At 44.8% G+C, this 23,870-nt stretch overlaps 2 protein-coding genes across 2 annotated transcripts; both read left to right on the top strand.

Annotated features, from left to right (window-relative positions):
- Positions 1-3,383: 3,383 nt before the first annotated feature.
- On the top strand, positions 3,384-11,092 carry pnisr (PNN-interacting serine/arginine-rich protein; the record flags this gene model as incomplete). Its single annotated transcript, XM_080501230.1, is given in 12 exon segments — positions 3,384-3,390; positions 3,393-3,470; positions 3,597-3,773; positions 3,886-4,127; positions 4,494-4,656; positions 7,053-7,243; positions 7,372-7,512; positions 7,598-7,697; positions 8,308-8,361; positions 8,754-8,948; positions 9,178-10,261; positions 10,754-11,092. Coding segments are annotated over 12 exon segments (2,466 nt in total). The 3' UTR covers positions 10,788-11,092.
- Positions 11,093-14,718: 3,626 nt separating this feature from the next.
- coq3 (coenzyme Q3 methyltransferase) lies at positions 14,719-23,584 on the top strand. Its single transcript, XM_080501220.1, has 6 exons — positions 14,719-14,958; positions 16,711-16,848; positions 19,408-19,507; positions 21,180-21,446; positions 22,077-22,236; positions 23,110-23,584. The coding sequence occupies exons 1-6, from the start codon at positions 14,780-14,782 to the stop codon at positions 23,280-23,282; spliced, it is 1,017 nt and encodes a 338-aa protein (XP_080357346.1). The 5' UTR covers positions 14,719-14,779; the 3' UTR covers positions 23,283-23,584.
- Positions 23,585-23,870: the final 286 nt, after the last annotated feature.

Raw genomic sequence — 23,870 nt, 5'->3', positions numbered from 1 at the left:
AGAGAGAGAGAGAGAGAGAGAGAGAGAGAGAGAGAGAGAGAGAGAGAGAGAGAGAGAGAGAGAGAGAGAGAGAGAGAGAGAGAGAGAGAGAGAGAGAGAGAGAGAGAGAGTGAGAGAGAGAGAGAGAGACTGTATATAGATAGATAAGTTTGCTGGGTTTTTCTGACCGAAAAAGCTATTTTATGTGATATACACAGCAAAACTGTCAAAAATGACTGTCAATCATAAAGGTTGGTTGTACAAACTACATATTGGATGTATTTTCTCTCTTTGTCTCATGTATGGCGTTAATCAAATGCTTTTAACTCCTCTTTTCTTCTGTTTCACCCTTATTGAAAGCAGAAATTGCCCTTTAAGTGTGATCTTAGTGCTTTGTTTCCTGTGGAAAAGAAACTAGATTGGAATTAGGAGGAGGTTTTCCATATAAGTCACAGTGTCAGTCTGATATTGTGAAGCTGCATTTGCATTTAGTTAAGACGCTGAATTGGAAATCGCAAAATGAGTCCTTGGATATTTTATTCCAATTTGCAATAAGCGAAAAATGACAACTTTTGTTACTGAATAGTTGTCACAAATAACACACAAGGCCCATAAATCTTTTTAAGCCACAAGAGAAAATAAGTCAAATATTTTTCATTTTGTTAATAGGTTCTAAATTGTAAGGTTCGACATAAGTTCATTGTCAAGAGAGACCTGTTAACACATAAATCAGGTATGATGCTTTACATATATGATTAAGCACAGTAACAAGAGCTTTAATGTCCTTTGAAATTTAAATGTTATAAATCTTGGGATGCCCAGATGAGCTAAAAATCAAATAAATGAAGAAAATTACTGGGACATTCAGAATAGAGTATCTGTATAGCTTTATTAGAAAAGAGGGACAAAGCTTGCAAGCTGTTATTTAGTGATAAAAGAAAAAGATTAAAAAAATGTCTAACGAAGAGGGCCAATTTCAAAAGATAAACAACATGAACTGTACATGTCAAGTCTTCATCAATCACAACACTCATATATGTAAAAGGACACAACCTCACTGGAGGAACCTTGTGAGGTCACAGTGAAGGATAATGGAGCAGGCACTGTCTTTTTTTATTGAAAACAGTGTGACCTTGGTCTTTTCTGCATTTGACAGAAGTCTGAGTTCTTCTCGCTGTGACTGAATGACATTGAATGCATACTGTAATTGCTCGAATGCCAAGCAATGATGGTGTCGTGGGCGAAAAATGAACATAAGCATTTGTATTATACAGCACCTATGTAAACGATAGCGTTCAGTTGTTCGCGACAGCTTGTGTTGACACGGCGTTCTTATGTGTGATGCTGTTGGTCAGTTCTTGCCCAGAGGCGATTTCGGCCATCTCCATGGGATGAGTGGTGCAACCTGAAGCAACGCACATCGTCTCTTCTTCATTTTACACAGCCGAGCTTTAATTAGCCAGGCAGCAAAGAGGTAGTTTGCTACAACCTCTTGATGTTTGTTTGTTTTGTTTTTTTAAAAGGTGAATAATTCCTTCGGGGAGGAAGTTATTAGATTGTAAACAATCACACCTATTAAATGATTTTCAGCTTTTCTCTCAGTTTTTGGGGCCGATGAGGGTTTGGAGAAGGATCCTGATCCACTTGTGTAAGTATCTGCAGCTGGCCTCCCAGAGGCTCCACACATACACATCAGTGCAAAACATGATATGAAAATAAATATTCCAAGTAGACCATTAAGATTTTTATTCAAATAATTTGAATTCACTTTCAACTAGCACAAGATTTATCCAATACAGTGTTACAGCAAAAGTATGATGCATAAAGAACGCACATACATACATACACACATGCAAATATGACCACATTGGCTGTTTTGAAGAAACTCAGCCATGTAACTTTCATGAACTCCATCTTTCAGTGTTCCGTTTGAGCTCTCAGCAGCCAGTGTTGCCATATTAGATTGACAGTTTCCAGACCAATCACATCTTAGAACCCGCCCATTCCAATAAAAACAGAAATATCAATTTTGTTTTCGGAGGTTAAGAAAAAACACCCTCGTGCACAAAAAAAAATAATTTATCAAACAAACTCGAGGTTTACCGGTCATCCACTTATTCTGACTATATAGGGTTGCTTACTGCTTATTGACATGTGAGTTTACACGGGATTTTCCTGATTAATAATAACCCATTTAATAAGCACCCAGGGATCCGTACCTTTGTCCGACACAGAGCTGCAGGCTGAACTGTCTCTGAAAATACTGCACACACTGGTTTGTGAATGGAAAGACTTTGCAAAAAGAACTTTTTTTTCTTTTTTTTGAACAATGTCTTTTTATTTACAAATATAACAAAACAATATAAACATAGAACTTTTACATCAATTTCTCAATAACACCTCCAACCCACCCACAGTTTCTGGACCACATATAAGCTTACGAAACAACATATTTACAACAAGAGATCAAATAAAAAGTTTAAAAATAACAGGTACATAGTCGAGTTATGTTTCAATATTGAACTTTTTTTTTTCTCAGTGAAAAAAAAATCTCGACTTTGATTATTGACTTTTTCTGCAGCACATGGATTTTTTTTGTTGTTTTTTTTTTTTTACCGCCGAAAAAAAATTTCAACTTTGATTTTTTATTTTTTTTTCCTTCAGTGACCTTAATACTCTTTTGTACATACTCTTTCGTAGGAGGCGAGATTTTTCAGGATATTTTGTTTTCACGCACTGAATTTCCAGCCGTCTCTTCAAGCTCTGTATGCTAAAGTCCCGACGGTCCGTGAACGCAGCATAGCAACACTTCCTCCGACTCCGAGCGGTTCACGAGCGCCGCCATTTTGAACCGGAGCCGCATCGCCGGAGCGACAGTGTCTGCTAAAAAGGTGGGAGTTATGTCACATAAAGCACAGCTTACACGAGATTTACCCTCACACCTCCCGTCAAAATATAACTCTACTGCAAAGACAAGTCGTGTCTGGCCTTTGGGATTTACTGTATTTCTGCCTGCTGGCCCTCAAAATTAGCTCGGTTAGCATTAGCTTCCTTTAGCTCGGGTGAGTTTTCTCAAGCCGTTGAACGCAGAACCCCCAGGCAGCTTCCGGGGGTCGTAATCCCCCCCAAGACTAAATCTATCTCTGTTTCACGATTCACAATTTTCCGTGTCTGCTGAGCTGTGATGACGGGGATACGGTGCCCCTTTAGCTGGGTCGCTAACATAGCTAGCCGGGGAGGTGTGCTAAAATTAGCAGCTGCATCAAAGCTGAAGCCGCTTCCCGTCAGTTGATCTAAGGATAAACATATTGCTCAAAGACGCAGCCAGCTCATGTACTGTCAGTCAGAGGCTCCCAGTTGACTCGCTGCCGTGGATGCTTCAGGTGTGACCCCGGAGAGGAGCGATGTGGGACCAGGAGGACAGCCCTGGCCGCAGTGGCCTCTGAGCCAACAGCAATGGATGCAGTCCTTCCAGCACCAGCAGGATCCTGGTGAGTGAGGGATGCACAGCTAGCAAAAAACACCTCTTAAGTCTTATTTCCACATGAACAGGATATGACTACAGCTGGAAGGTCGAGTACACTCTATATCTCGTCTTTGATGTATTTTATTTTAAGGTCAAGTCGACTGGGCTGCCCTGGCACAGGCATGGATAGCCCAGAAAGAGTCGACAGGAGCAGAGCCGCAGAACGTGCAGCCCAATGGACAGGACATCCCTAGTGTCGAAGCCGTTGCACAGGGCAATCACAGTACCTTCCAGGGTGAGCCAGCGTTTGGCAGAATGTGGCAGCCAGGTATAGTGAAGAAAAGCATTTCAGGTAGTTTGCCATTTATTCACATCTCTCACTTCTCCATTCCATTATTATTATTATTTTTTTTGTTCATTAAATGTTATGTCATCGATAGAGTGGGGAATGCATGGCCAGCCCCCTCCTCCTCCCCCGCCGCCTCCTGATCAGACATGGATCCCTCCAGGGTCAGGACCAATGGATGTGGTGAACCCCAGCGAGGACAGCAACAGCCAGGACAGCGTGGAGTTCAACTCTGAGGCCCACCACGGGGTTTACCCCCAGAACAGCCATGGGTATGGGGCACAGCCCGACAGCTACGCCATGGCCCCCATGGCCATGAACCAGTTTGATTATCAGGTATGCAGATGCTACAGTAGAAACTGTTGAACCGTTTTGGTTTAAATGTAACAGCCAAGTAAAACCAGAAGGCGCCATGAGTAGAAACTGTGCCGGCTCCAAGCGTCTAGGTGTATCAGTCGTTGCTTGCAGTGAAAAGTGTTGCCTTGTTGAGGATCCAGCATGGTTTGGTATTATTTTTATAAGCTTTATTTTTATTTTTTAAACTGATTTTTTTATTTTTTTTAAAATCCCAGTCACAAGTGCTGGATGAATCGAAGTCAACATGTTCTAGCAAAGACTAAAATAACAAGTCAGTCTTCTAGAAGAAGAGGACAGTAGTCGGAACGACTGTTCTCATTTTCGATTTCTCTTTTTTCTCTGCAGCATGGAGCAGCTTCAACCTTTTCCCCAACACCTGCCGGCTTCCACTCGCCATACTGGCAGGGTCCTCCTCAGAACAGACGAGAGGCCAGACCCCCTGGGTTCAGAGAGCGGCCCAGATCCCCCATCCAGCTCCCCGTCAAACCAGAGGCCCCGGCCCCATTAGGTGAGTCTGCAACTGAGCTGAGGTTCTAATGAAATATTATATTCCATGTTTTTCTGCATCAAGACATTTTGTAGCTCAGCCCAGCAATCACAGCACTCAGCTGTTTTTCCACCTCATTCTGACCACCTGCCCACCACTGTATGGGTCTACTTTCTGTTACCAGCACATCCCTCACACATTGCAACATTGCACTGTGGATGCTGGCGGACGTTTGAAGGTGTGCGGTTGCAGGTGTTAGCTGCAGATATTTAAAGTTCCACAAGCATGTCTTCATTGGATCTAATTTATTCGATCGCGAGGTTTTGTAGACCAAGTCTGTGATTTCATTCCTGGACCATTTTTGAAGCATGTCTGGCTGCATAATCCTACTTAAACAAGCACATGTTCTAAATATACATTTTCCTCAAGATGGTGTATTTGATCTACAAACACTTACAGATGTGTGATGCATGATTCACAAAAATCCCTCCACCTGGAGATCCCCCACAGGGAATTACTAAAGATGCGCGAACAGCAGTGGCTGTTTTGACAATTTTTGTTTAGTTCTTAGTCAAACAACACAGAAATACCTTGCACAGGTGTCGGCAACTTGTAGCAAAGCACACCCAGACCCAACTCTATTGTGTAATCCCACCACAGAGAGTACGGTTAAAATGTAGGCCGGGTTGTGAACGCCAAATGACATGCAGGTATTTAACGTCATTACGCAACAGTACTCGTGGGACCAATGTGGAAGTTGCGGTCGCAGCTCCTCGGCTGCTCGAGAAAAAGCCCCAAGCCTCCGTTCTCTGTGACACAGTGGAAAGCTTTGTCATTGTGAACAGCATTCTGAACACCTCTCCTGTTATGGAGAGGATCGGCTGCACCTCGTCATAGGGCCGCAGTGCTTTGTGGAGCGCCAACGTTTCAATAAACCGAGTCAACAAAACGACCAGTGTGTGCAAAGTGGTGTAAGTAAACAATAATGGGAGAGTTTCCGGCCGATGAGATAATTAAATACTGCAGATTGTTGAGAATGACGATCGTCACTATCGATCAGCAGACATGTGGAGGAACGATTCTGATGAAAGTCCTTGACTTTTTCACCTCGCTCCCACAGACAGCGGCAATCATTCGCGTCGCGTTAAATAATCAGGCTCAATACAACAACTGAATGACATTGAAAGCCACACTGCTCACAACCATGGTTCTAAAAACCCTGATCTCCCACATATATTATATAATAGATAATATTGTAGCGGCGGTTGGGGAGCAGATGAACCGTAACAGAGAAGGTGCTGCTCAATTGCTGGTCGGTCAGAAGCTTCTGGTTCTAAAAGGAGCTGCTGCTTCTCTCTTCCCCTTCTCACTTATGTAATGTTTTCTTTAATGAGAAAATGGAATTGGGACCAAAGCCTTTATTGAATAGCTTGACCTGAGTGATGCAGTTTCGTAAGCTGCTTCACCTGTGCAGCTGCTGTAGTTCAGTGGTTGAGACTCTTACCTGCCACGTGGGGAGACCAGAGTTTGAGTCCTCATCGGTGCATTTTTGATTTATACAAGTTTATTTAATTTTTAAGACATGGTTTTGTTTATTCTTTTTTTATTTTCGATCCGCCATTCCTCAGTATTCTTATGTAGCATAGAAGTTAATATTGATATATGCGGTGTTATCTAAATGTTTATGTCCAGAGGGTTTTGTGGCTCCCAGTGTTTCTGCTCAGTGGGAAACGGGTTCAAAAGACTCTTTGACGGTTCCAGGTTGCCGACCCTTGACCTTGTAGGATCGACAGGTTTTACAGATGCCCCGACTGAGTTTCCTAACACTTTTCCTGCCATTGTGACAAATTGGGAACTGTGTCGTAATCATTTGTCAAAGGCCATAAAATATTGATTCATCTGTGTTTTGTTCCTGAAACAATGATTGCTGATTGAACAAGATGCATGTTAATTTCCTGCACATGTAAATATTAATTGTTGTGTTACTGCTTATCCAACTTCATTATGTATTCATTCAAAATGAATGGTCAAGTATTTGTCTTCATTGATAAAAGACAATTCAGCATCTCTCTGTTTACCTGTTTGTACATCTTGATAAAAAGGTGGAAATCTTAGTTTTTAATGTCAACAATTCAACATTCCTGACAAAATATATAAGCTTTTTATGTCTGCTGTGTGAACAGTATTTCAATTTTAAAGGTCTCATAGAGCATTGACATAATTCAGCTGACCTTGTAAGAACACGGCTCAGCATGTTTTCACTCGAATGATCAAAAAGATCAAGATTGAACACTTCAGTTCACAAGGGCAGCTGGGTTTTTTTCTCCATATGTTTTACAGAAGATTAAGCAGATTAAAATCCCAAGTTTACACTTAAAGTTTAAAAGTATTAAGTAACGTGTAAATTTCCTCTTCAGATGCAGTAAAGAGGCGGACACTACCCGCATGGATCCGCGAGGGTCTTGAAAAGATGGACCGGGAGAAGCAGAAGAAGCTGGAGCGGGAGCGAATGGAGAAGGAGCGCTCGGAAATGACAAAAGACGACGTCAAAGATCACGAAGCGGACGAACCTGGCGACGTGCCACGTTTACCCCGCAAGAGTAAATTTGTAAGCAATTAATTTCCGGACTTGGCTTGCAGTATAATCAAACACAGCTGTTTGGTGCTGTTGCTGCGCTTTCCTCTTGTATTTTTGCTGATTGAAGCTCAGCCTGCCTCCGCCTCTGTCTCCACCAGGACAGTGATGATGAGGGGAACGATGATATTGAAGAGGAGGAGAAGGTTTCCATAAAGAAGGAGTTTTCTGGCCGCAGCCCCTCGCCCCCTGCAGAGGACAGCGAGCCTGAAATGACTGAGGAGGAGAAAGAGTTCCAGCTGGTCAGTTTTGGTAGTAATGTTATGTTGCCTGACGGCAGACTCCTCCAATAGGAACCATTGTCATATGCTTTCCTTGTCTTTGCAGATGATCATCACCAAAACTCTTCTGACAGAGATCCTTCTCGAGGTTACTAATGAGGAGATCCTGCACGTAGCCAGAGAGACTCATAGAAAAGCCACTCGAGGTCTGCTCTTGTCTTTTTTAGTTTATACATCATCTCTGCCCGTCACCAAGACGATATGTTTTAAGTATGGACAGAATCCAGTCTTATCAAATCTGATCTCTTTAAAAAGATGTACTCAGGCCCTCTAAAGGGGCGATTTAGCAGCAAACACGGGAATACGTTTGATATGCATTTTCAACCTTTCTCTGCTAATGCATCAGATGGAGAAAGCAGAGCAATGTTTGTCATAAACAGTAGTTGGAAACCTCTTCATCCTGGTATTAAAGGTCTGGCTGAAAAGCCGTATGACTGAATGAAGTCTCAGCACTGACTGCGACCCGAACTCACCTTTAGAGACGAGTGACTTCCTCAATTGAAGTGGCTGTGCATTAGTACAGATTGGTTCTCTCCCTCCCGTTTGACTTGGATTGTGTGACAGACGTTTGTTTGTTTTAACCCTCTCTCTCTCTCTTCTCCATTTTTTTCTTCTTTTTTCTTTTTATTTTATTACCAACGGCAGCTCTTGTGAATCGTGCTTTATCTGTGACCCCCTTCTAGCGGCTCTCTTGCCTTTGAGAAAATGGCAATATGTGTTTTAACATGTTGTTCCTGTTGTTGATGTGAATCAAAGCTCCTGCAAAACAGCTGGCACAGTCAAGTGCACTGGCTTCTCTGACTGGTCTGAGTGAGTATCCCCTTTTCTGTCACTGGGGGGAGGGAAGGAACATGGGCTTTATTTTTAGATCATGACGGGGTGTTATTAGGATATCGAGGAGAGCTGTTTACACCACACTCGGCACCCACGTGGTTTAGACACAAGTGGCCTCTCACTTAGATACTGGACGCATGCAATCAAAGATAAAGCCTTTACATGAGTGTTTAAAATGTTTAAGAGCTGTATGTATAGGGTTTGATTCCAAAAAGGCTTAATGGTGGGAAATACTGAACTGCAGGTTAAGTGCCTTTCATGTGAGACCTTGGGTTGGGATTGAGTGGTTTCATAATTGGAACCTCAGTGCTAGAATGAGTCTTGGCCGCGTTCCCAACACTCAACAATCGGGGGATCTGTTGTGGCAGGCGGGCTCGGTGACTATGGTTCAGATGAGAGTGAGGATGAGGATGGCCGCAGCGTCCGGGGATCCGAGTCCTCCGACACAGATGAGGAAGAGTTGCGCCACCGCATCCGGGAGAAGCAGGACGCTTTCCGGAGGAAAGAGCGGGAGACGCAGCAGCTGCAAGAGAAACAAGCTCAGGAGGCTCTGCTTGCACGAGGTAAGAACTGAAAGCTCGTGTCCACGGAATAGTTTCAAACCAGAATCAACAAATCCTGCACTTGGAGCTGTTGTGATGTATAGAAAATCTGTGGCCTGTATAGTTTAATTTTCATGCAACAACACAAGCTGAACATGAATTGTGTATCTTGTTCTCGGTCTTGACAGTAGCCGCTGTTGGGTTTGTTTGTTTTTTCCTTTTTAACCTGCATCTTTTTTGTGTTTTACAGAAGAGATGGCAAAGGAGAGGTTGAGCAGGGAAAGGGGAGAATATGAAGAGAGCCAGTTAGAAAATGCACACAAGCAGGAAACAAAGGAGAGGGAGGCAGAGCCCTCAGTAGAGAGGCGTAGGTCCCGTAGTGAGAGGGAGGGCAGCGAGGTCAAGCACTCGGGCCGAGGGAAGGAGCGATCGGCCAGAGGTGCCAGCGAGTCCCCCGCAAACGGTCACAGCAGCAGCTCCCGCTCCACCTCCAGCCACAGCAGCAGTCGCTCGTCTTCCTCGTCCTCCTCTTCCTCGGCGTCCTCTCGTAGCTCCTCGCGGTCTTCCTCGCCGCCAAGGAAAAGGAGGCGTAGCCGCTCTTCCTCCCACAAGGCCCGCCGGCGCAGCCGCAGCCACAGCTCCCACCGGCACCGCGGCGAGAAGGTCAGGGACAGGCGGAGGAGCAGTGTGGAGCGGTCCGGCCGCCACAAGAAAGACCGCAGCGACTCCAGAGAACGCAGGAGCCGTAGGAGTAGGTCCAGGTCCAGGGACAGGGGGAGAGCCCGAGGCAGAGACAGCCGCAGTCGCAGCAGAGACCGGGACCGGGAGAAGGAGAGGGAGAGAAAAAGGAGCAGGGAGCGCAGGGACAGCAGCCACAGCCGCAAACACAAGCAGAAAGCCCCCAGCAAAGACCGAGAGAGGAGGAGGGACCGTAGTCGCAGCCATGAAAAAGACAAGAAAAAGAAGGACAAGGACAGGGAGAAAGAAGTAGACAAAAAGAAAGAAAAGCCAAAGGGCAAAGAGAGGGAAAAGGATAAAGGCAGCTCTTCGGTAGCGGAGGAAAATGGCAAATCAAAGAAAAGGAAAAATAGTGACTCGTGTACAGACTCTCATAGTGACAAACGCTCTCGACAAGACAGCAAAGCCAGCAAGAAGGGCTCTGCCAAAGCTAGTAAGAGACACTCAGACTCTGACTCCAGTAGATCCCCTTCCCCTGAAGTTAGCAAGGAAAAGAAATCTAAAAAATCCAAACGTAGTCGCTCAAGGTCCACGGAAAAATCTCACAAGTCTGGTAAGAAGGCAAGCCGCAAACACAAGTCTAAGTCGCGATCAAGGTAGTATTCGTTTTATTCCTCTTTTTTATACCTACTGTATTTTCTCATTTGTGTTTATCAATGTGATTTTCTCTGGAGTCCTTTGACACGATCTGCTGAGTAAAGAAAAATGTCCATTTGCAGCCACCAGCTTAACCCCGTCATTTCTGAACCATTTCATCTGTCGAATGCAAATTTGCTATGTGCCTAACTTAACCGAGTATACATTTTGCCAATGTTGCCTTATCTACTCCTCTAAGCACCTTTTGAATAAAATGTGACTTTTCTTAGTTGAAAACAACCATAGAATTGCTCATGTGGCTTTGCTCTGGAGGATACATTTCCTTTCTAGAATCTACAGAACCAAACATTTGTTGGGATGTTGACACAATCTTAAATGCTTCTGGCAGCATGTTTGGTGGGGCGGGCTATTCTGCATGCCTGTATCTTGTAGTCTGCACTGGAAGCTGTGACTGGTGCAGTATTAATGTCATGTCCACGCCTCTCTTTCAGGTCTGCGTCCCCCTCCCGTCGTAGCAGACGCTGAGGAGCACAGTTATCGCCCTGATCTGTGCATTTTACCATTTTAAATTCCATGAGTTGAGCAGCATTGTCTCATTGTAGAGGCAGTTGTGTAGGTGAAACCTTCCCGTCATACATTTCTTTCATTGTAAATATGTTCTTAAAGTGTGACTGGCGAACAACACATTTTGAATGGTAGGAGCTTTCGTTGGCATCATTGCAAAAGTTAATGAGACACTAAAAAGGCAAGTTGTACCATTTTAACACGTAACAGGATTCACATTTTTCCAAACATTATTGTAAATGTCCAATAAAATTTGTTTGTCCTTCTCTTCGCTCTCAATGTCTTTGGTCTTGATGCCATCAAGTAAACACTCTACAATCAATGATGTCCATACTTCATACTTCCCTGCATCCCATGCCTTTATAAATATATTTAAACGATTGATTGGGGATTTACTTTAGAAAATGTTTACATTAAAAAAAAAAATGCAATAGAGGGTCAAAGATCTGATGGGTCAGTTTCACATACAAAAACAACACGGGACACTCTTGATTCAGTGAAGAGCTCATTCAACATTAAAAGGTGCAGTAGAAAGGATTTCTGGTTAGCAGATGCATTCCCACAAATAATACATGAAAAGTCACAATTAGATGGATATTTCCCTACAGAGATTTGGAAAATGTGTTTCCAAACTTGAACTCACTGACATGCTGGGGGCGCCAGGAATTTATTTTGTGGTTCTCCATGGGGAATTAATCTGTTCTAAGATGAAAAGCAACTGCTCCTGCACTTTATTTATACTGTTGATCACACGGGATTCATATTTGCAGAGCCGTGGCCCCCCCACAGCAGCCCTGCTTCATGTTGGGCTCCAGAGTCCAGATCTTCTCCATACGCCCCTGACAATAAGCTGCTCTGACACAAACTAAAAGCATAATTTGCTAGCCACTCCGTTTCAGAGCTCGCAGTCTCATCTTTTGTAGACTGGCAGTTCGCCGCGATCGCACGTTTACGCGCCAAGCCATGAGGACCGCCCGGTGCCCCGCCCACTCCTAGAACCGCAGCGACGCGGCCAGGCATGGACTCCACCGGCCCCCTGAACGAGTCCACCGCGGTCCGGTACCAGGAGGTCACCAGCAGGTCCTTTAACTCCTCCGCGTTGCGCGGCGGATCCGCGGCCGACTGCACGCGCTCCTCCAGCACGTCCCAGAGGTGACCGATGGGATTGAGGTCCGAGGAGTTCGGGGGCCACGCCAGCACGTGAAACTCGTCCGTGTGTTCGTGGAACCAGTCCCGCACCGTGGGACAGGGGGCGGCGTCCTGCTGGAAGACGCCGCCGCCGTCCGGGTACACGGCCGACATGAACGGGTGCACGTGGTCCGCGACTAGGTTCAAGTAGGCGGCGGGGGTCGCGCCGTCTCCCAAACACACGCAGCATCCCAGCGTCTCCCAGCTGAACATGGCCCAGAGCGTCACGCTGTCCTCGTCGGCTCGCCTCCGCTCCGCGGCGCACGCCGGCGCCGCGTCCTCCGCGCACTCGCGACGCACCCGCACCTTCCCGTCCGCCCGGTGCAAAACGAACCGGGACACGCCGGACCACGCCACCTTCTTCCAGTCGTCCGCGGACCAGCCGCGGTGCTCGCGGGCCCATTGCAGCCGTTTCTGCCAGTGTGCGGGCGTCAGGGTGGGCAGCGCGACCGGCCTGCGGCTCCGCAGCCCCATGCGCAGCAGCGCGCGATGCACCGTGTGCTCCGACACGTTCTTCCCGCATCCGTCGTTGAAGTGCTGCGCGACCTGCGCCACCGTGGCCGTGCTGTTGTTCTGCACAAGCCGGGACAGCCTCCGCAGACCCCGCTTGTCGATGAGCCTGGGCCGACCCACCCCTTGGCGGCGGCTGGTGACCGTCCCATCCCTGGACCACTGCTGGTAGATCCTGGCCACCGCCGCTCGGGAGCACCCCGCGAGCCGCGCCGTCTCAGACAGACTCCGACCCAGCTTCCTGGACGCGACGATCTGGTGTTTGACATCGTCGCTCAGGTCTTTCCCCTTGCCCATATCGCCTACCCTCCCCTGGATGGATGCAGCGGCAGGAATCCAAACAAGGAAGTTGGAACAGTTGAACCAGCAGGGCTCTGCGCAGAACGCTGCAGCTTCCGGTGGTACAATCCAGCAGCCGGTGGATGGAGGGACGAGGCTGGTGCTCCCACTGCCTGAACGATCCGCACTGCCTACTAGTGCTGTGGTGGCTTCATCAGAGAAACAACCATTGCATGATTTTCACTCCTAATGTATGTATGCAAATAAAGCAGTGTCTTCATGACTGGACACACACTGTTTGAACACCATTGAGTGAAAACCTGCAAGTAAAATGAAACATTTGATCCTAGCATCACATAAGATTAGGGCTATATGGCCCAAAATATCATTCCTCAATATTTTACAGCACATAAATCAAGTTTCACTACAAAGACAATTCTGATTCAAAGTTGCTGCGACAACTGCAAAATGTAAATTAAACCTATACAGAGCAAAAAACAAACAACTACCAGCTTGCTCTTCAGAGCCCTATGCAATATGTTACTGTAACATTAAGGCAGACTGGTTTTCACCTTGTCAACTGCCAATGCTGTTCAAACATTGTTTTGTGCAAATACTCAAACATGGAGACAGACAGTTGTGTAAATCACAGAACTATTCGACTGTCAGATCAACCGCTTGATATATAGCACAGATGTATTGGGCCAAATAAACAGAGACAGGTTGTCGTGGACAAATCAATAATTGCGTAAAATGTGAAATGAGTTCAGCCATACAATTCTATATCACTTCAAATCACCTGCCAGGTTCCTAAGCACTTATACCCTTCCTTACAATAATCATATGCCCTTAATCTAGAACCTCAAATTTGATGCCGCCTATTTGAATTATATACAGAGGGGGGGCCAGAGTTCGAATTACGGGGGAGCTAAGGGGAGCTGGGCTCCCCTGAAAGCCTAATTTGAAAAATTTAGGGGGAGCTCTAAAAACACTGGCAGAGGTCTGATCGGAAAATAGGGCTCCCCCGAAAGCCACGTTGTAATTCGAACCCTGGGGGGGGGGTTGCTATTGCCCAAGTGGCAGAAGCGCCTCAACGGGGTATTCAACACAGGCAATTGTCATAAATGTCACATGGTTGCTCCCAAATGTTTTGTGTGTGTGAGAGGTCTTTCTTTTTACAAAAACAACCATGAGTGGGGGAGTTTGCTCGGATCGAAGTGGGCAGCTTCCCAGGGTCTGCCACTGATTGTACATATGCTTGAGACATACTCCATCAAATGTTTTGTCCACAGTGCAATGATGCATACAAAATGCTGTTTCATATAATGTACTCAGAAACTATTCTAGATTCAGGTCATTAAACATCTTTTAAGCGTTGAATCCATTCACCCTTTTATCCCAATTAACACCACTGTTGCCGTTATTTAACTCTCTAACTCTTCTCTCAGCTCCCAACGTTACACTTTTTTCAAGGCTTTTGGAGCTGTTTTCAAGACAACTGATGAAAACTTTGTGTGCAAGTGTGCAATCAAAGAAATTAGGGTTTTCTGTCTAAAGTGAAGGATTTTGTTCACACCCACGGGTGCAAGAGAACAATCCAATCAATCGATCAATTTAAAAAAAAAAAAAAAAAAGCAACTTTCTTACAAAAATGTGACATGAATTGAGTGCTTTGAATGATTCTTTTGTATTCGTAGTGGTCGAAGCTCCGAGCAGCAGCTGATCTGTTAGGACTGATCACAAGTGCTGCTTTAAATGAGATAATTCGGTGAGAAGAGAATGTGCTCTGAGGAAAGGTTGAAGTGCAAGGAGCCTCGACGTCCAGTAGATGGCAGTACTGCGAAACCTCACTGGAGAGCAGCTGCTATATTCCACAGCCGAAGAAGAGCAAGAACACAGAAGAAGAGGTGGAGGACTGACTGTGTGGGTCAAGTGAGCGCCTTCAACTCCTGTCGGCCACCAAGCACGTCGTCGACATGCTCTCGAGGAAGGTTGGCCGTGTCGTGCTCGGACTGTGCAGCCGGAAGCCGAGCCCTGTCTGCGCGGCGGGACGGAGCGGCTTCAGCTGGACCGCGGTGCGTGAAGAGCGGACAAGGTGGCTGCAGAGGAGCGCCTGTCCGGCCAGAGAGCACCGACCTGTGCACCGTCACCCCGGGTAGATATAGCAGCAGGACCCCCCCATGAAACTCATTGTATGAAATAGCACCGTAGATGTACAATAGTTGCACTTGTAATGAAGGTTTCTCCACGTAAAACATTGAAAAACATAATTGAGGCAAATACAAGCCATGCTTTTTAATAAAGCACCAGTCAGACAAAAGGCAATTAACAAATAAGTTATATCTATTGTTTATTTGAAATCCTGAGCAAACAATATCCATTTATGGCCTGATTTGAGTGTGTCAGCAGTCCTCGGGTGTTCAGGAAGTTTGTTCCACACGTGAGGAGTGTAGGAACTAATATCTGATTCACCTTGTTTCTTCCGACTGAAACACTTATTAAAGATCTTCCCGAGGACCTCAGAGGTCTGGGTATTTCATATCTCACTAGTCAATCTGAGATTAATTTAGGCCATAGACCATTAAAATAATTAAAGACAAGAAGTAGGATTTTGAAGTGTATCCTTTGACACACGGGCAGCCAGTGCAGAGATTGAAGCTCGGGTGTAACGTGTGCCACACTCTGGATGAACTGCAGCTGTCTAACACATTTTTAACCCACGCATGTAAAAACACTATTACAGTGATCCAGCCTGCCGAAACGTTTTGACACATGTCAAATTTATACACTAACTCAGCAAGTATAACGTGCTTTGGTCATTCACTGAGACTAATATAGAGCTGTGTGTCATCTGTATAATTATGATGGGAGATGTTGTAATGTCCACGATTGAGCCAGATGCTCTTGATTCTAAATGAAAGAGGCCCAAGGATGGAGCCTTGAGGAACCCCACAAGTGAGTTTCATGACCTCGGATTCATAATTGCCTATTGAAACTGAATAGCCGGTCTTGCAAGTAAGATTTAAACCAATTTACTGCACTGCCAGATATTCCCAATCATTTGTGAAGTCTGTTGAGCAGTGTGTTGTGGTGAACTGTGTCAAAATCAGCACGAAGATCCAGTAACACTAAAACCTGAAAACGTAGATGGTTCACTGCTCAGGTGGATGCCATTCAGCCCTTTAATAAGTTCAGTTTCAGTGATGTGGTTTAATCTAAATCCAGATTGAAAACATTAAAGCATTTTTTTTTCTGCCATAAAAGCATCAAGGGAACGACACTTAACTGAAGGAATCACTCCCAGAAGGAGCTTCTGTTTGTGTTTTTAAATGCTTAAAATGTTTAAATGCCAAGGTCTCAATTCAACAGCGACAGTGACACCATCAAGCATTATAGACGTTAATTTTCCCCCCTAAATCCTAAGGAAAGTCGGTTCCTTCAGGATATGTCAACACAAGTAATGAAACTGCATGAGTGAAAGAAGACTTTAAAATTGGATTAATGCGTAGCACCAGAAGTATTCAACAGCTTAAACCACTCTGCGTTTGGGATTTATAAACATTAGAAAACATAACTTGTAGTTACGATGCTTTTGATGTAAATTTGACAAGTATTTATTTATAAAATGTACCAGTTGCACATATGGTTGTACACTAGAAATGATCTCATTTCATTTAGGCGTCATTCTATTTACAATACATTGAGTTCTAAAAGTAAGAGGTTGATGCTTTTACTCTTCTGTTGTTTGGTTATTTTTTTTCCATGAAATGACAGTACGATGTGCAATTAAGAGAAATATATATTGCAGTTGGAATTCAGTAATAATGATATAACTGTTGTAGAATTTTTTGTTTTTTTATTTCTACCCAGCTTTTTAAGTTGAAAATATCTTTTTTCCCTTGGTCAGTGTTCGGTCAGTCTCCCAATCCACAGTGGACCCCAAAGAGGTGAAGAAGTTCCAGTCACTGGCCAGCAAGTGGTGGGATGAACATGGGGAATTTGCAGCTCTTCACGCCATGAATGACCTGAGGGTGCCTTTCATACGGTATGCGTTGGTCCACAATGCACATTTCTATCCTTGCTATTTTCTACGTCTTGCAGCGTCGACACGTCACATCCGAGTCTGCGTCTGCAGAGGTGATTGATTAGCAGAGGCGTCGACGAATAGTGTCATATGACCCACAGGGATCCCGCTCTGTGGCATTTGATCGCGAAATATATACAAAAAAAAAACAACACACCATGGAATGTTACAGAAATGTCAAGTGACAGGGTTGCGCCGACCATCGGCACATTCCCAGCCATAAGCGTCGGCGCCGCCCCGGTGCTCCATGTGTGCTTGATGCAGGAGTCTGGCTCGGGCTTGTTTTGATCGATGAGATCTGCTGTAGGAGCCTCTCTGCTGTGATGGTGACAGTGGCCTTAAAGCTGAGGGCCTCGCTCTCGGAGGTCCCCCCCGCGGTGACGGCGGCGGTGGTGATGTGTGCTTATGCTGACAGCCTGACAGCTGCGTGGCTGAGTGTGGCTGATTCCCCTGATAAGGCTCTGCCCTCGGGCGGAACCTAAATGGGATGCGGCAGCAGCGCTGTGGCTGCTGGATGTTTTTACGCCCTCGGATGGTTCATCCAGCAGTCACCGTTTTCTCCTGTGTGTTTAAACCTGCTGACTCCGCTGTTGTTCAGGGGACTAAATTATAGTTAAACATTCATACAAAGTTGGTTTCACGTTTTTTATTTTCATGTGTGGTAAGTTGAAGATTGTTCAGTTATCTGCCACACAAGGGACTAATGCATTAGTATACAAAGTGAATGTTATGTAAAAATCTGTATTACACACTACACTTCATGAAGGGGGGGAAAAAAACTGTTGTTTTAAATGGATGAAAAGATTTTTGAACAAAACTTCACACGAGGCTGATTCAATAAACTGTAATCCATCACCTGGTGCTCCAAGTATGACAGTCATCTAAAGCAGGGGAGGGTCCGTGAGTTTTTAGATCCACTAATTCTATTTTATGCAGCTATTGGTTGCCTTTCAGTAACTTCTGTGTAAATGACAATTCAGCCTTTGGTTTGGAGAAAAACTGGAAACGAAGTGATTTGAACTATGATCAACATAAATTAAATGTTAAAACACTTGGTAATGCAACTGAAACACACCACAAAAAAAATTCACAATTCTTTATGAATACGTTGATTAGTGTCTGTGGTGGGATTTGGTTGAAAAAATTTTTTTATATATATTAATTCATTCACATTTTGTTTTCCAGTCTTGTATTGACAGGTGAGAGAGTGTAAAATGGAATTTTACACTCATGATTTTTTTAGAATGGGCCTGTAACTATGTCTTTTGACCTGTTGGTCCAATATTGATCATTGTACAGTTCAAGTTTACACCTTTACTTATTATTTGGCGCACTATTTAGGTCATTTACAAGTTTTTTGTCGCACTATTTGGACACTTGCTGGTGGTAATTAACGAGGATAAACATGCTATAGGACAACCTCAGCACATTCAGCTTTGCTTTCTTCAAATAAACAATTCACTAAACTGCAAGTCCACTGACTGGAGATCTCGTTCTTGGGTCTGCGCCAGTTCACTCCTGCTCCACCTGTGTCGTAATGCCAATAACCAGACAACTGACATGTGCGTTTATATCTCCACCATCATTGTTTACCATCTGTTACACTGAGCTGGTATTGGGTTTTCCCTTGAGATGACGGTGTTGTACTTGGAGCGATATAAAACAAGTTCACGTTCACTACAGTTTTGCCCATTTTCAGCTTTTTCGCTTGGAATTTCTTCCCAAATTTTTAGGGGGGGGGGGGGGGGGGTAATGGATGGGTAGAGCTTAATTGTCATTCACACATACACAGCATAGAAGAACGAAATGTTTCTGCAAAAGGCTCAGCTTAGGTTTTAGAGTGACGGAGACAAATAAGAACATTTAACATGGTGATAAGGTGCCAACAATGGATCACAAAAACTACATTTTATAGATAAATATTTCCTGACACCAAATTTAGGACGATCTCGTACTTGATTCTTTTCTTTTAGTTTGAAGAAATCGTAACATTGTTTTAATATCTTCACATCATTGCTTCTTTTTTATTTATTTTTTTTCTACTTTTTTTACATTTTACACAAATTTCTGAGCGCCGGCTCCACACACGGACGGCGTTTAGTCCCGTCCCGTTTTGTCTGCTTTTGCCTTCACTGCGGCGGCGCTTCTGATGCCGTCCGATGGACGCTTGAGCGGCGGAGCAACCCTGCGAGAGCTTTAATGAGCGTGACGCATACGCGGATCCTCGGCCTGCTCTGCACGTTTCCCGCCCGAGGCGGACAGCTGTCAGACTGCGTGTGAAGGAGGGGAGGGATGGGGAGGAAGGAGCAGAGGGTAACTCGTGGTCGTTAGCTGGCTGACACTGTTGCTCGGGGCAAATCTGTGGCGCAGGGTGACAGCGGGCGGCGTAAACACTGAGACTCCCGCACGGCTATTTACGCTCATCTGCCGTCTCTCATGCTCACAGTGATTCTAAATGTATGGAAAGATGTTTTATTCCAATTTTTTTTTTTTCTTTTTCTTTTTTGTACCTTCATAAAGGGATAATTTGCTGAACGTGCACAGAGCGCGTCACCCCGGGAAGCCTCTGGCCGGACTGAGGATCCTGGATGTGGGCTGTGGAGGAGGCCTGCTCACCGAGGTAAAAAGAACCAACTCAAACCAAAACTTATAGACACGAGTGTCTCCGACACTTTGTATTATCTGTCCAGCCCAAATGATTGCGATGGCCACCCTTCAAATCCTGTTAAATCTTTTCTTTTCTTTTTGCCCTATAATGCAAGTTTGTAAATATGCGCTTTCAGCGGCGCTCCTAAAAGCCGAGTTGTCAGTCCGGTTCCGGCTTTCTTTTGACGTGACTGGTCGCAGTGTGGTGGACGGGACAGCGGGTCGTTTACAGTTGTTTACGTGTTTGTTAGCGGGGCAGCCAGGACGGCGCTTTCGTCTGAGCTGAGGGATGTACCAGCTCTCTCCGGTGATCTGGGGAGACAAAATCAGGCCCCGTGTTCGTGTGGCTCTGTCACACAGGTTGTCGTATTCGGACACGGATGCACACGAAACAAAATGCCAAAAAAGTGTCGTCTGGGTGTGTGTGTGTGTGTCTGGGTGTGTGTGTGTGTGTCTGGGTGTGTGTGTGTGTGTCTGGGTGTGTGTGTGTGTCTGGGTGTGTGTGTGTGTGTCTTGTCACTGTAAGTTCTTCCATCAGATGTGATCAGCTCTGAGAGCGCTCCCTCCGGGGAGCAAGCAGCTCTCAACTCTCAATTATGCAGGTTCAGCTGTTGTCCAGAAGAGGGCGATATAGTTCACTTAACCTTTCATTGAGTTTATTATGTCTATTTTCAGATGTCAAGAGAACCACGTGTTTCTAACACAATAGATGAGTGAAAGGACGACAGTCTATTCTGTATTTGTCTGTGTGCAGTATGAAGCACATTCCATTGCTTGACTGCAGATTATTTAGGAAAACGTTCAGCGGCGTCTTATTGGCTGTACTTACTTTAGTGTGCCGACATTTATTACAAAGCTGACGGTCGTTCGGTGATTACAAGCAGAACTTTACTGGTGTAGTGAGGTTGCGATGGCAAAGGTGAGGACAGAGGACACACGCATCAATCTACAAGTCACACTTCAGCTCGAGTATTCACTTACACATTAAAGAGAACATTTATCATTGACTGAGCATGTCTATACTGGATTTTATAAGTCTTTTAATTGTTGATAAATCCCTTCATGGATAAACACATTTCTGCTTGACGGGAAGTATCCCAGCTTTTTTAATTCAGCTCTTTTAAATGCTCCCATAATAAAACACAAACTGAGCGAGGGAAGCTATTTTCTGTTTTTAAGCACCAAAAATTTGGAATTCTTTGGCTCTTTATATCTTCCAGGCATCATCTGTTACCACTTTTAAAGCTTTCTATTTAAATTGGCTTCTTCCAAAACTGTAATATTGTCTTTTTATGTTTGCCTACTTGATTTTAAATTGTGATGTTTATTTGGCATATTGCCTGCTTTCTTGTTTTGATTTAATCTACTTTTCAGGTTAAAAATGAAGCATTGAGTTGGACTTAATGTATGAAAAGTGCGATATCAAATTATTAAATGCACATACAAATCTAAATAAGCACTCAAAAACATTTTATATGCAGATACCAACAAAACTGACAAATATCAATTTACGCAGGCGTACAGCGGTTTTATGTTATGAGGTCTGACGAACGTCTCTGCAGCAGCGTTTCAGGGACTCATAGCAAATGACCAACAACTATTATCAATTTCTAAATTGGCGTCTGGCTTTTCCCTCTGTCCTCCAGCCGCTGGGTCGCCTGGGAGCCCGCGTGCTGGGCATCGATCCAGTGGAGGACAGCATCGGCACGGCGCGGCTGCATTCATCCTACGACCCGGACCTCCGAGAGAGGGTCTCCTACCAGGCCTGCACCCTGGAGCAGCTCTCTGCTGCAGGAGGAGGAGGAGAGGAGGAGGATGGAGCGACCCTGTTCGACGCCGTGGTGGCGTCCGAGGTGGTGGAGCATCTGGCCGACCTGGAAACGTTCGCCCTCTGCTGCAGCCACGTGCTGAAGGTGCGTCCCGGTCCGCATTCACACGGCACACGCGCTTCCACGTTCGTCTGAGCAGAGCCCTAATCGGCATGTGGCGACGGCGTGAGTGTGTTTGTGCACCTCGGGGGAATGGAGTGGGTTCATGTGCAGTTCGCTGTGAATGTTGAGAAACGTCGGTGAGAGCCGTGCGTCAAAAAACTGACCAGAGGTCAGTGGGCTGAAGCAGGCGGGAATAAAAAAAAAAGAGACTGATTTCTATTTAATGTGCCTCCATTTAGCTAAAGCAATACTGAACTCTGCCATTTCTCCGAAATCTCTCTCGCTCTCCTTTTGCCTTTTCCTGAGAAACATTAAGACAAAGTGCCTTGCTTCAGGGTCTGCAGCTTCAATGTGACTTCTCGCATTGCTGGATTCATTGTCTTGTCACTTTCACTCTCCTCCTCCTGCCCACATACTAAGCTTGATCGAGTTTAACCTGGAGGCTGGTGACTTTCAGTCTCGTGTACTGGCTTCTGTCCTCTGAACTCCATAAATCCAGTCTATAAATAACTCTGATGGCGGCACGTCTCACCTGCGAGAAACCACAGCCGCCGTGTTTCCCCAGCAGTGGCAATCAATTCGGACTGAGTCCCTGTGTGTTTCCTCCTGCAGCCGGGCGGCTCGCTCTTCATCACAACTATAAATAAAACCAACCTGTCGTACGCGTTGGGGATCGTGGCGGCGGAGCAGCTGCTGCGCATCGTTCCCAGAGGGACGCACGACTGGGAGAAGTTCATCAGCCCCGTGGAGCTGGAGCGCCTCCTGGAGTCCTGTGAGTCCCTCTGATTTTAAGACGATGAAGCTTGGCTAAAGAATGAAGTCCTCTCCTCTTAAATGATAAGGAATGGAACATTTTTAACCTGAAATGCAGTGAAACAAATGTCTAAATCTTGAACTGCCTGTGAATTTTCTGACATGGCAAATGCTATTTGAACTCACTGCACCCCGCTGAGGTATAAAGTGGTATTGCAAGAACAAATACCCTCCGACTTCCGTTCATCGGCCCTACGACATCCTTTTTCCTCCGTTATATGAATTTTGAGATCGTCTGGAGCCAAAATCGTGATCACGATTAAAATTGGATTAATTGAGCAGCCCTACTTAACACTGACGTAAAAGCATCACATTCACTGTACAACAACTATTCTGGTCCCTGAAAGGAAAATATGTGACCACAACTGAACTCTGTGTTAAATCATTTCGTGCAAAGTGAAGTTGAGGTTGAGATAGTTTGGGCTTATGAATCGGACGGGTTCTAATAAAAAAATCCGATACCTGATCCATTCATTTTGTCCTGGATTGGATTGGTCCATCCCTAGTTTAAAATAAAAAAAAAAAAAAAAAAAAAAAAAAATTACTTTTTTAAAAAGGTGGCACATTTTTGTTAAGCTGCTCCTTTTGCAGAATTTTGTTTGAGAGAGAACATGAATTTTAAATCAACAGTATTCACAGTGCTGTCCTTTCTGTATGAGAAGATCATACTGCTGCGGCTCTAAATTTAAATTTATTTGAACAATTTATTTACCCAAATTAAGTAAGATACAAGTTTCACCGCTCCGGTACATTACCATCTTTTTTTTGGGGGGGTGTGTAAAATTGATTATTACTAAAGTATTTCTGTTCTTTCCGTGTCTCTTTTCATCAGATGGATTCTGTGTGAAGTCTGTACAAGGAATGCTGTACAACCCATTGTCGGGAGCCTGGAGCTGGACCAACAGCACTGCCATCAACTACGCCCTGCACGCTGTCAAAGTGAAAGAAGATGTCGAGAACATTGGCTCCGACCAACACACACACCCTGCAGCCACGCACGGCTGAGCCACCGCGTTGAAGAACAACTCTGAGAATTTAAAATCTACATATATATATTTCTGTGAAGCATAAAGGCCTGACATCCCACCGGACAGCTGTGATGTAACAGCCGAGTTTATTCGAGGGAAGGGACAAACAGATGTGCCATTGTTGGCCGGCCATGCTCACGATGAGGCTGCACTGTGCTGCCGGAGAGAAACTGAAGGTTTGATGTTAGATTTCATGCACACAGCAGCTGTTCCTCTTATTGTGTCAGTCGGCTGCACCACCATGCTTCAGCATTTCAACAATGTTAATATAATTAAAAAAAAATAATGATAATGCAATGGATAAAATGTGTTTTTGTGATCATTTAAACTGTGGAACTTCTGCATATGTCAAAGTTGTATGTTATTTATAATCTGAGTGTAAATGCAGTATCTGAACAAATAATTTCAAAAGATTATAAGATTTTTATCTATAGGCTGCATCTTTTGAGGGCGATTATTACAAGGACGGAAACGTTTTGGGGACCTTTGTCACAGAAAAAAAAAAAAAAAGCATCCTTTCTGTTTTTAGATACTAAAGCTTTGTAAGTTGACAGAGGAGGGGGCG

The sequence above is a fragment of the Blennius ocellaris genome, assembly GCF_963422515.1.
Source record: "Blennius ocellaris genome assembly, chromosome: 8".
Classification (NCBI taxonomy): domain Eukaryota; kingdom Metazoa; phylum Chordata; class Actinopteri; order Blenniiformes; family Blenniidae; genus Blennius; species Blennius ocellaris.
The sequence above is the reverse complement of the archived record's forward strand: the minus strand, read 5'-3'. Positions and strand labels throughout refer to the sequence as shown.